The sequence below is a fragment of the Crocodylus porosus genome, unplaced genomic scaffold (assembly GCF_001723895.1).
Source record: "Crocodylus porosus isolate Cpor-Errol unplaced genomic scaffold, CroPor_comp1, whole genome shotgun sequence".
Taxonomy (NCBI): domain Eukaryota; kingdom Metazoa; phylum Chordata; order Crocodylia; family Crocodylidae; genus Crocodylus; species Crocodylus porosus.
Genome location: NW_017728949.1, coordinates 2224637 through 2237614, shown reverse-complemented (window position 1 = coordinate 2237614; position 12978 = coordinate 2224637). Strand labels below are relative to the sequence as shown.

General features: G+C 53.3%; 1 protein-coding gene across 1 annotated transcript; it reads right to left on the bottom strand.

The window, feature by feature from the left end:
* Positions 1-2684: 2684 nt before the first annotated feature.
* LOC109323078 (endothelial zinc finger protein induced by tumor necrosis factor alpha-like) lies at positions 2685-12972 on the bottom strand. Its single transcript, XM_019554482.1, has 5 exons — positions 12565-12972; positions 12291-12397; positions 10974-11048; positions 6067-6303; positions 2685-5688 (listed from the first exon to the last, which is right to left on the bottom strand). Exons 2-5 carry the CDS (start codon positions 12322-12324, stop codon positions 4196-4198), a joined length of 1839 nt encoding a protein of 612 aa, XP_019410027.1. The 5' UTR covers positions 12325-12397; positions 12565-12972; the 3' UTR covers positions 2685-4195.
* Between the last annotated feature and the right edge of the window lie 6 nt (positions 12973-12978).

The window sequence follows — 12978 nt, the reverse complement described above, 5'->3', positions numbered from 1 at the left end:
TTTCTCAAATGTCCCAGCAGCCCGGGGCGGGGGGGGGAGGGGAGAATTGGGGGAAAGAGTGTGCATCTTGCTGCCCAACTGCAACTCCTCATGGGCTCCACTGAAACTCCTGAGCTGGCAGTGCAGGTTGGTGCCCTTGCCTGCCTTGGGGTCTGATTGGCCACCCTGGCTGGCTGCAGAACTGTCCAGTGGCCATGGCTGTCAGGGGCCTCAGCCTCTTCCCCTGCAGCTGCAGCTGTCAGGAGCTAGAGGCAGGCCAGAGCAGCAGGAAGACAGCTGGCAGCTTGGCTCTTGGCTGTGGAGAGGCCCCGGGGCAGATACTTCAGTATCCCATGTTGGGCATACGTGGAGGGCATTGTGTTCCCTGCTCTGGCTGCTGCCTCAGTGGCCATCACGGCAGCTCCACCTAAGGTCACATAGGTGGTGTCCATGGCATGGTTTCCCTGCAGTGTTTGAGAGCTGGGTGCCATGGACCACTCTGAAACCTGTCTCAGGAGCTTTTAGCAGTAACCTCCCAGCAGGGCTCTCCATGCTTTTACAACCAGGTCACAAAGTCCTTGGATGTGGGTGTTGAGGTAGACGTCGTGTACCTGGACTTCAAGAAGGCCTTTGACACTGTTTATCACCCCATAAAAACACTAGGCAACTGTGGCATTGATGCCTACACAGTTAGATGGGTGACAAATTGGCTTGATGGTCGCACCCAGAGTGTGGTGGTGGATGGGTCATTTTCAACCTCCTGGGCGCTGCACTTCAGGAGGGATGTGGACAGCATCAAGAGGGTCCAGAGGAGGAGCCACTCGCATGATCAGGGGGCAGCAGGGCAGGCCCTATGAGAAGAGGCTATGGGACCTGAACCTGTTCAGCCTCCACAAGAGAAGGCTGAGAGGGGACCTGGTGGCCATCTATAAACTTACTGGGGGGACCAGCAGGGAATGGGAGAGACCCTGATCCCCTGAGCGCCTTCCAGAGTAACAAGGTATAACGGTCATAAGTTGTTTGAGAGTCGATTCAGGCTAGACATCAGGAGACACTACTTCACAGTCACGGTGGCCAGGAGCTGGAACCAACTTCCAAGGGAAGTGATGCTGGCTTCTTCCTTGGGGGTCTTTCAGAGAAGGCTAGACAATTACCTAGCTGGGGTCATATGAGCCCAGTATTCTCTCCTGCCCAGGGCAAGGGGTTGGACTTGAAGATCGTCTTAGGTCCCTTCTGACCCTACATCTATGTATCTATGAACCTATGACCCTTTTTATACCAAAAATTCATTATATGTGAGGTAAATTCACTCTTATGCAATAGGTGTGGTGGAAGCTTGCAGTCAGCTGCTTTGTGCAGTGCATTGTACAGCATAAAGTGAGAGAAATCTGCAAAGCACTTGACAAGGGACATTTACAATAGTGTTTCCTTCCTTGTGGAATAAACTCCATTGTTTTGAACCATCATCCAAGAAAGATCTGTCCCTTGCATAGATAAGCTTTCCCTGTGTTGGTAGAGAAAGTCAGGGTGCCTGAATATGGAGTTGTTAACCCCTTCATCCAAGAGCCTTACTCCATCTTTTACATCCTGAGCCCAGCCCATGAAGCACCATGAAGATAAGGACAGAGACCTTGAAAATGTTATGTTCATATTGCAGACATGTGCAGGACAGGGGCACAATGCTTGTTGCCAAATAACCAGTCAGCTTTAGTTAGGACCAAATTGGTGTGCATTAGCTCAAGTACAGCACCTAGCAGGTCCTAATGTTACCATCTGCTAGTGGTTTCCCCGCTGTCCTTACTGGAAGCTCTGGCAGAGCTGAGGGCCTACAAAATTCTTGGCCTTTAGTAACCTAAAGACTCAGGACCTTGTTACACTTGTTACTTCAGGTGGCTTCTGCAGCTCTTAACTCCTGGACTGGCTGGATGTTAACACATTTTAAGTGGCTTAAAGCACTATGTATTCAGCATAATGTTGCCCCACACCAGGGCAGGATTATCTCCAATCTGCCTAATTTTGTTATTTTAGTAACTTGTGGCCACTCTGCAGTTTTTCTGCCCAAGTTGAAGTCCTCCAGCATCCCAGGAGGCAGTGGACTCAGTGTGACTCCTGCCACTGCTTGGTCTGCTGGGAGCAGAACCAGCTGGGCCAGAGTGGGAAGCATGTTGCTCGGACCTGGCTCTGCTCCCTGCCAGACCTGGCTGGCTCTGCTCCCCATGGGGAGTGGAGCCACATCCAGGCAATGTAGTGCCCTCCTTTGCTCAGATCCAGCTGGCTCTGCTCCTGACAGGCAATGGAGCCAGGTATGAGCCATGCTGTTCTCTCCCCTGTTCGGATCTGGCTGGCTCTGCTCCCAGGGAAATAGAGCCAGTCAAAGCAGGGGTGGGAGGCATGACCATGGCTTCCAGGAGCTGGGGCTGCAGCACTTGCTCTGCCCAGAGAGCAGGGAGCCTGTCTTCCCCTAGCTCCTTGTCCTACTTGTGCTCACCAAGCTGCTAGTGGCAAGTCACAGCTGTGCAGGGAAGGGGCAATCAGCAGGGTTTTTTTGCCTTAACATACAACTGCTCCATTAAGCTGAACAGCACTAGGTTGATAAAATTTGCTTGGCTTACAGCATAGTCTGACAAGGCCCTCAAACAGATATGCCTCCTCTTCCTCTGTTTAAGGTTCCTTTGTACCTGTGATATACAAGTCCAGGCTGGAGATTTGGTAAACAAAGTTCTACTTTATTACTCCTAATTCAAAGCAAGAATAATTTTTTTTAAAAATCACGTTTCCCCCCTTCCCTCATCTCCATGTCCACAGACCATCACATCTTCACCCTTACTGAGTCTACAGCTGCTTCCAAATCCCACCCTCCCCTCCCCCTACAAACAAAACAAGGCTTTGAAGGTAACAAAGGGGCCAGCAGCCAGGGGACACTAGTCCAGTCTCAAGGTCAAAGGCATCTGTGTGTGTCTGCTCCGTGGAAAGACTGGAGTTTGCTTGGAGCTTTCAGGGAGCCTTGGACTTTCTCTGGCTGCTAGCAGCTGCTTTTAGCAGGATGAGGTTTCTGCACCTCCAGTGGTCATTCCTAGATCTTAGTGAAGGCTTTTATTGCCCTCCGGATGTCCATGTTTGGAGGTGGGAAACCAATTCAAGTTGCTCCCAGGCAGGTCTCTGTGACAAAGCAGCTGGCTGGACCCTGAGGCTCAGCCTCTCAGTCCAGACTAACCTTTGCTTTTGTTTTCACCTGCTGAATTGTCTCACCTATAGCTTGGACCAGGCTGTCATCTTAGGATCTGGGCTCCGACCCACTGGTTGGTGTCTAACTCTATCACCTGAACCTCCATGGAAATCAACGGAAATTGAAGTGCCTAAATATTTCTGTGTGTCTGGGTCCTGCTGATCCCCTCCTATTTGCTCCCAGATTGCCCATAGCAATTCTTTCTAGTTCACAGAAGGCTTCATTGGAGGCTACCAAGACATTCACTCTGTCTCTCACCACTGCAGCAAATTCAGTTCTCAGCCTTGGCTGACTAGTCCCAAAAAGCAATGTTTCTGCCGCCTCTCCCACTTGTATATTGTGTCACTAGTGATCAGTTTGTTAGCCTCAATCTTGCCCTGTGGGGAAGAGGGTTTTGAAGCCAGGATCCAGTTGAGCAAGAGTTTCTAAATGAACTCTGCTCTCACCGAGGTAGCAACAGAAACAGCCAGGTGGTTCAGAGCTGAATGTGGACTGGGTATTGGTGCCAATTGTAGGTGGAAATTTGGTCCTCTGCTTTTCAGCATCGCTGGGCTTGCTGGGTAAGGAAGTCTGGGCAGTGGAGGCAAGGCGCGTGGAGAAGGGGGACAGATGGGCATGAAGTAGAGTTGGCCAAGCCTCAGAAAGCAGTAAAATGGCTGATGGAAAGATAGAGTGGACCAAGGGAGGGAGGCATTGAGGGTGGACTGAAGAAGGAAAACCTCAGGTCACTTCAACCTCAGAAGCAGTTGTGGGGAGGGGAAGGAGGAGCTGAAGACAGAGATACAGGGCTGGAGGTGGCTGGCATGGACTTGCTCAAGAGGGAGGCCAGGTTTAGCAGGGCTGAGAGAGGCAGGGTAGGGGCAGCACAGGGTGAAGGCAGAGGCAGGACTGGGTGGGCTTGTGAGGCAGAAGTGAAGAGCCCAGCAAGCGAGGTAGGGGAGACCACACTAGTGACCAAGGCCTCAGAGGCCACAGACACCATGGACTATATTAACTGGAGGGCAGGGAAAAAGCACTGGAAGCCGAGGACTTAGATACGGCCCACGACAAATCCTGGGACACAATGGGCAGTGGCGAGGTGCCTGCTGTGGGGCCATGGTGGGGTGGGCTGCATGCAGACTCAGTGGCAGTGGCGGGGCAGGGCAGGAGGGGGGGGGGCCAGTGCTCCCGCACGTGGGTTCTCTGGTGGCGGGTGAGATGGGAGCGGCGGCTGAAGCCCTTCCCACAGGCCGAGCAGGCGTAGGGGCGCTCGCCTGTGTGGGAGCGCTGGTGGATGACCAACTCAGAGCGCTGGATGAAACCCTTGCCACAGACAGCACAGCCAAAGGGGCGCTGGCCCAGGTGGGCACGTCGGTGCTTGGCCAGGTTGGAGCTGACGCTGAAGCGCCGGCCACATTGGGGGCAGCGGTAAGGGCGCTCACCCGTGTGCCGGCGGCGGTGGATGGTGAGGTCTGAGCGCTGTAGGAAGCGCTTTCCACAGTCTGCGCACTGGTGTGGTCGCTCCCCGGTGTGGATGCGCCGGTGCTTGCTCAGGGCTGAGCGCTGCGTGAAGCCCTTCCCACATTCCAGGCATGGGTATGACCGCCGTCCGCTTGGAGTACGGGGTGCCACCACCACTGCTGCCATAGCCAGGCCCGGTGCTTCCACTGCCAGGTCGGTGCCCTGCTGAGGCTTCTCAGGGAGATGGGCTCTGCGGGGCCGGGCAGGGTGGGTGACCCAGATGCAGCGTCTGCCACAGCAGGAGCATGGAGAGGGCCTCTCCCCAGTGTGGGTGTGTGGGTGTCTCTGGAGGTGGGAGCCCCGGGCAGGGCCCTTCCCGCAGGCCACACATGGATGGGGGTGGAGTCTCTGAGGCCGCAGGCCAGTGGTCCCGCTGCAGCGTCTCCCGCTGCCCGAGGACCCAGGGGGAGGCTGCCCCCCACCTGGTGGGGCTCCCTGGGGCTGGAGGAGGGCAGGGTTCACACCACTGTGCCTCCTGCTGTCCAGGCACTCTGAGAGGCCTTCCCCCCAAAGTGTCCGCAGCTGGGATGGGGGCTCCACCTCCTGGAGGAGGTGCTTCCCATGCTCCGGGCAGGGATGGGGGCTCTCTGTCAGGCGGGGGCTCTGGGGCTGGAGGGATAAACCTTGCATGAAGTTCTTTTCATGTTCGCTGCATGGGAGGGGTCTCTGCAAGTCACAGCCGCAGTTCTCTAGGCCGTCCTCACTGGCGTCTGGCCTGTGCTTCTCCACCTGTGTTCTCTCATGGACCCTGGTGTCCTTAGCTTTCTTGCAACCTCCCCCATGTATGGCCCTGCCCCGTGCCTTAGCTAGAGGGTCCTTCTGGAGCCCTTCGGAGCTCTGCAGGCACGCAGGGGCTGCTTTCTGCTCAGGGCCCTCAGGAACTTTTCCACTGGGGCTTTCAGGGAATGCCCCGGGGCCTTCCCCTTTCTTTGCATGTTCTTCCACAGAGGCCGTCCCCTCCTTTGCATTCAGCATTCTGCCACCTGCTTGAACAGAGAGACAACTTGAAGTGTCATGGCACTGGAGAAAAAGGCTTTGAAGGGGCGGGGAGAGGGGGAGGCGAAGCCCAGTGGCTTCAGACAAGACCACAGTCAGGAGCTGGGCCTCCTGATGCCCTTCCCTAGAGTGTGGCAAGGTGAGTTACTGACATCCCTCCATAACCAACCCTCCCAATTACCAGCCTGGAAATAGGTACCCTTCGCCCCATTACACAGACAGGGACAAGCAACAGTGGAGACATTTGCGTGCTATGCCAGAGGCAGCTGGGATTCAATCCCACTGTGCCCTCACGCTGCTTCTCCTAGGACCCTTCTCCACCAACCCTCCTTCCCTGTGTCGCTCCTGTTCCCCTCACTCCACACCTCCATGTCTGGAGCGCTTTGCGGCTCTTCTGCACCGCTTGGCTTTCTCCTCTTGCTTCTGTTCCTTCACCAGCTCCCGCAGCATCTTCTCCACTTGCCTCCGGCCAACAGTTTGCAGGATTGCCCGCAGCTGCTTACGGAAGTCTGGGAAGACAGCCCCTCCTCCCTGGCCAGAGGTGGCTGCTGCTTGAACCAGGGTTGGCTCCAGCTGCCTCTGTCTTGGCTCCATGTTGACAACTGTACAGTCAGAAGGGAGGTCAAGAGGCTTCAGTGGACAGGGGGCCCTGTGTGCTTGTAACATTAGAAACCCTGTAAGCCCTCAACAAAATAGGGTCTGCTCCTATTGTATGAGCTGGGCCAAATCATCCCAGAGAGACCCTTGCCTCACATAACAGTAAGTAGCTGTAATGGCAATTCCAGTGGGAAAGCACCTGTTTGGCTTGGATACACCAGAAAATCCAGGAACCAAGACGAGCATGCAGGAGCAAAGCAGAAAGCTGGCATATAGTGTGACAACTGCTGCATGATTGTATCATGGCCTCGGACATTAGCATGATGATGAGGAGATGCCAACATCATTATGAAATAGGGGGCGAGGGGGATACAGGAAAAAATACACCCCTACTCACCACATCCAGGGGGCACAGGGCAAGGGCTAAATATCTGTCCCTGGAGAGTGGTACAGGATGGAGAGGAATGGCTCTTTCCTGACCCCATTGCTCCCCCACCAGGGCAAGGGAGGGTGAATTGGGGTGATCTTATAGTGCTGAGGCCACAGTCCACAGCATCCTGAGACTGCTATGAATTACACCTGAATCACATCAACCCCAGGAGGAGAAGAAGAATTTTAATTCTGGAGTCACATCAACCCCATAACCTAGAATCCAGGTAAGTTAAAAACACCTTTTATCTCAACTTCACCTATGCTGCACCTTCAGCATCTAAAAACCAGCCAAGAAAAGTGTTCCACTGCACCAGGCACTGTACAAACATGGAGTAGCAGCCAGTTCCTGCCCCAAAGAGTTTACAATCTAAACAGACAAGACATAGGGAGGAAAAAAGGTAGTGTAATCATGAGATGGCACTAAGTTAGAGCCATGATTAATTTGAGGGCATTGGGTTTAGTCAGGATGGGGTCATCTATATGGAAAGGGAAAGGAAAGGGGCCACTGAAAGGCAGGTAGGGGACGGGTGGAGTGGAGCTGAGGGAGAGAGCTGGAACAGGCAGTGTTCACTCTCCCAGGAGAAACTCTCCTAGGAATGATTTAATCCTGTTTGTTCCCAGATTATTTTTCTCCTAGAGCAGTCATTTTTTCTTTGGGAGAAAAAGCTTGAACATCTGCATAATTGTGGTTTCTCCTGGGAGAGCAGAGACTCTCTCAGGAAAAAAAGAATGTCTGTATGTGGCCAGTTTCCCAGCAGGGGGCACAAGAAGTCCCCTAAAACTGTAAGTTCTCTGTCAGTGTGTCCACAAGAGGCCAGACAGGGCTAGGGAAACGCACTCTACCCCCTCACTGTTTATACAGCACATGATGAAAAAGTGTCTAGTGATGGCTTTGAGTGATGCTGGGGGGTGACCACTGCTGTTCTCAGGAACATGCCTCACCCAGGACCAACATTAGGCAGGCCATGGGCGTACAAACAAAAGCAGCTGCCTGACAGTTTTTCAGCATGCAGCATAAGCAGAGTGGGTTTCAATGGGGGATCCCTACTATGGTCTGACTCAGGGTAGACAAATGCTGGATGGCCTAATACCTGTCTCAGGTGATTCTGCTTCTTTGTTATCCAACTCCCTCTCACTGGGTGCTGGCTATAGCCAAGGCTGGGAATTTTGACTGGGGTATGCCAGTCATAGCAAATGAGGGTTGGAACAGACCTCTGGGGGTCATCTAGTCCAACCACCTGCTCAAAACAGAAGTATCTCCAGCTATATCATCCCAGCCAAGGCTTTGTGTAGCTGGGTCTTAAAAACCTCCAAGGATGGAGACTCCACAACTTCTCTGGAAAATGCGTTCCAGTGCTTTACTTCCCTTGCTACAACTTAAGACCTTTGCTCCTTGTTCTGCCACTGACAGCAGAATAGCTCCCACCTCTTGAAAACACTCTTTAGATTACTGAAAACTATTAAATTCTCCCTTGGTCTTTTCTTCTCCAGACTAAATAAGCCCCATTCCCTCAGCCTCCTGTTCTCCAACCCCCTAACCAGTTTTGTTGTCCTCCGCTGCACTCTCTCCAATTTGTCCACATCCCTTCTGTAGTGGGGGGTCCAAAATTGGACACAGTACTCCACAGGTACCTTTACCAGTCCTGAATAGAAGGGAATAATTACTTCCCTCAATCAGCCGGCAACATTCCTACTAATGCAGCCTAGTATGCTGTTAGCCTTCTTCACAACAGAGACACACTGTTGGCTCATATTCAGCTTACTGCCTACTGTAATCCTCCAGTCCTTTTCTGCAGACCTGCTGCTTAACTAGTCAGTCCTCAGCCTGTAACAGTGCATGGGATTGTTCCATCTAAGTGCAGGACTTTGCACTCGTCCTTATTGAACTTCAAGATATTTCTTTTAGTCCAATACTCCAATTTGTTGAGGTCTCTCTGAATCCTAGTCCTACCCTCCAGTATATCTACTAATCCCCGCAGCTTGGTGTCAACTGCAAACTTGCTATCCATCTTCCAGATAACTGATGAAAATATTGCCCCTGCTGGGACCAAAGCTGGAGGACCTAAAGGGTTTTGCCCCTCTGCTCAGGGTCTGACGGATTACTGTATTTGGGGCCAGGGAGGAATTTTACCCCATTGTCACCTTAGTGTGGATTATGGTGGTTTTTGCCTTCCTCTGTAGTGGGAGGCATGGTCCCCTACCTAGAACCTCTTGAGACAATATTGACATTTCATAGAAGCAGAACACTGGCTGTCATGCTTCCCCTGCTTTACCTATGGCAGTTTAGGGGGTTAGGTCTGTGTTGTGTTAGGTAGGGGTGATGGTAGACTTAAGTAGAGGTCAGGTTATGGTCCATATAGAGATGATCCTGCCTCAGGCAGGGGGTTGGACTAGATGACTTCTAGAGGTCCCTTCCATCCCTAATTCTTTATGATATAGATTTGCAAAGGATAGCACTCAGAAGTTAACTAAAGCCAGAAGCCAGATGCTGTTGCATAGTTAGTCAGCCCCCTGGAGTGGATGAATCACACTCAAGTTTTTAATTACGTGATTATGGACTATTGTGTCCAGAGATCCCTGCCTCTATTGTTGCCCAGTGCCCAGGGAATGAATTACGGTATTGCCTCTGAGACCCTGCAGTGCAATCTAGGAGCTGGGAGGGGATGGAGCATACTCAGCGTAGATGGACTCTTTGCAGACATTAACAATCAAACTAACTCTAATAGGTCTGTCTCGAATGTGGCTGGACTAGAGCAAGAAGAAGGGTATTTGCAACACACAGGCCCCATATCCACAGTAAGCTCCACTTCACTATCAATTACAATTAGCAGGGAAACATAAGCCGTGTGGTGGGGGGTGGATGGGGGAGAATCAGGATCAGAAGGGTACTAGTATCAGGCTAAGGTAAGAAACGCTGGCAACAGCTTTTCTACGGTACATGTTTACGCATGGATAGACAGACTGTGGTTAGCCAAGGTATATGTAGTCAAGTTTGTGGAGCATTTAGAGATAGTTCCTCTGGGACCTTTGAAAGGCTCTGGGGTGCCCAAGAGGAAATGGAGGCTGAGGCTATAAAAGAGACATTGTCTTTGGAGCAGGATCAGCTACACTGGAATGTGTCCCAGCACAAGTGATCTGCTTCACTGTCACCTAGAAGTCTTGCTAGGGTCATTAACCATCAGGGTTATGTCTCTGCTGCTTCCAGGTCTTCAGGGGCCTGATCCTGTAGGACAACAGCGCTAGGTGCTGCTCCCCAACTTGATGCGCATAGTTGCAATCAGGCAGATCCTCACTTGCAGATGCAGGCCATAGGAATCCCCTGCAGGGGAATTTCCTGGCATGCAATAGGCAAAGCAGCACAAGTGTGATGTCTGTTTGGATCGTAAGAGATTGCAGCCCTGGTCAGGAAGAGAGTCATGGACCATTATGCCAGGCTAGGTTTGATGCTTGCCTCAAAACCCAATTACAGCACCTTTGGGAAGGTCTCTCCCCCAGGCCCTGGGAGTTTCTAGACCTAGCTATGTTTGGAGAAAGCTACAAGACTCCTTGTAACTGATTAACTCCTCCCTCCTCAGAGGGCAGGGAGCATGGAAATGTGGAGCCATTAGCCTACTGACCTCCTCCTGGCCCTTTCAAGAACAGATCTTCCAGGCTAGCCCAGCAGCAGGTGTCAAAGGCAGGCTGGTAATAGTGGAAGTAACTATCACAACTGCTAACAGGAACTAACAGCAGGTGAGGGCCAGGGTTGTCAGAGCCACAAAGTTGACGGAAGCCTGAAGGGCAGGCCCAGGGAGGACCTTCTGGGTGAATCTGGTTCCCTCTTGGTATTGTAATGGATGTGGCTGGGGGCAGCAGGGGACAGATGTCTCAAGCTGCCTGATTCTGCCATAGGCGCAAGAGAACACAAGTAATACTGCCATTCCCAGAGAATCTGCCAGAGGCTGACTATGCTCAGGAAGCAGAACAAATCCAGCCCTAGCAGGAAAGCTGCAGCCCCCACACAATCCTCCCCCATTGAAAGAGCCACTCTGTAGCTCTAAGGCAACAGCCAGCATGGAGCAAGCCACAATCCCTTGCTCCTGCCCTGCTCCATCCCATTGCCCAGGCTCCAACCACAGTGTGGAAAGAGACACACAGCAAAGACTCTCTCCTTCCTGCTTGCCGATTTTGACCGTATACAAAGACATGCAGTCCCCATGCACTCCTGCAGAAGCTGCAGCCTTCCTTCCCCACAATAACTTACCAAAGGGTAGGCCTCGTCGACGATGGGCTTCTGCAAAGGCCGCAATCTGGGGCCAGTTGATGGCAATTTCTTCCGCTGACAGAAAACAGAAGTGGGGGGGTTGTGAGACACTGCACATACGAGATCAGCCTGACCTTGACTCGCTATCCAACCCTTCCTGACAAACTACGAAATTAAGGGCAGAACCCTCTTGTGTTGGAGTCAGTTTCCCTGTGCAACATCTCAGATACCTGCTTTGAGACAGAAAACACAAAGAACAACGTTCTGGCCTGAAGACAAAAGAAAAACCAGAGCAAATATTCAGCCCGGATCAGGTGGTGGTGGCGGGAGGGCGGGGGCCCTCAGGGACATTTAAAACATTGAGCAGTGGAAGTTTTGGGCTACTTGCAGCCCAAGGTCCAAGATGTTTGCCCATATGACTGAGGAAAGTGGAAACATCCCTTCCAGAGGAAGTCTTTGGCCTAGATTTTCAGAGAGCATTTTCCTTGCTTATGAGTGCAATGAGCAGTCTCCTTGGGGAATGCAGTTGTCGTGTGTTTCTCTGAAGCACAGCACCCACCTGTGACACTAGAAATAACGTGTCTAGTAGGTGCTATAAGAAAACATCTTGGTCCCAAGCCCGGTCCCTCTCTTTGCAGCATGTTTGTGGGGGACAGGGGCTGATTGAGGGTGGGAACAGAAGTCTGAACAGATGGTAGAAACGGTCTGGAGAAGTTTAGAGAAAGTCTAGTGCCTACTGGTAGGTGAACTGTGTCCCTGGCAGGGGACTGGGTGGAGGGGAAAGAGGAAGGGACATAGGCATTAGGGGATCCGATGACTTGGGCAGAGGAATAAACCACTTGCTCATGTCTATACTCCCAAATAGAGATGAAAGATGCTGGAAGCAGGTGCTCCTCTTCAGGAGGGGAGTTGTTACTCCCCTGTAGATTCAGGCTAGACATCAGGAGGCGCTACTTCACAGTCAGGGCGGCTAGGGTCTGGAACCAACTTCCAAGCCAAGTGGTGCTGGCTCCTACCCTGGGGGTCTTTAAGAGGAGGTTGCTGGGGTCATCTAACCCCAGTACTCTTTCCTGCCCAGGGCAGGGGTCGGACTTGAGGATCTGCCAGGTCCCTTCCGACCCTACCTACTATGAAACTGCTCCTGCCCTCCTGACAGCCCCAAGAGGAGCCATTAGCACAGTTGCCTTATTTCTGAGTTTGCTTCTCTGTGGCAGAAGAGATCTAGAAGGGCAGACTGCTCAAAAAAGCCAAGGGACCAGGCAGGAGCCCGAAGCCAGCCCCAGGGACCCTGTGATCCCATGGACCCGCAGGCCTTACCCAGCGAGATCACAGACTCGTAACTCTCCTGCATCCTGTCCCAGCAGTGACACCCTCCAAGTAGGTGCCTGGCGTGCTCCTGGGTGCCCAGAGAAATTCAGCAGCACCTGAAACCAAAAACTGTCTGTCAGCCTCGCTGCTCCGTGGACGACCCACCACCGGGTCACCCGGGCCCCAGGCTGGCACCTGCCTTCCTTCCAGTCACGCCTACGCCAAGCAGGTCAGCCACGGGAAGCCTCGAGTTGGCCCCAGTCACTCCAAACTCGCTCCTTACCCCCAGGCTGCCTTGCAACCCTCCTCCTCGATGCGACTGTGGATCCCGCGTGGCAGACGTGTCCGAATCAGGGGGCAAAGCCACTGAGAGCCCTGGCTGCGCCAACAGGCCGGGACCGCCGCATCCTCCCGTGCCGTCGCCCCTCACCTGAGAGCTGCGTGCTCGGGGCTGCGCCCCCTCCCCGGCAGCACCGCAGGGGTCCCAGGAAGGGGGCTCATGCCCTCCCTGCCCTGAGGCCGAGGTCTCTCCTGGCCCCTGGGAGGTCTGGGGTGCCTCCTGCCTCCTCCCGAGCCGCAAAGCCTTGCCCGTCGCCCCTTCCAGGGCACCAGGGCCAGCAGGCGGGGGCACACCCCAGCGGGCTGCGAATGGGACCCGGGGCCAGGGGCCCCGGCAGCCCCGCGCGGGCCCGGCCCC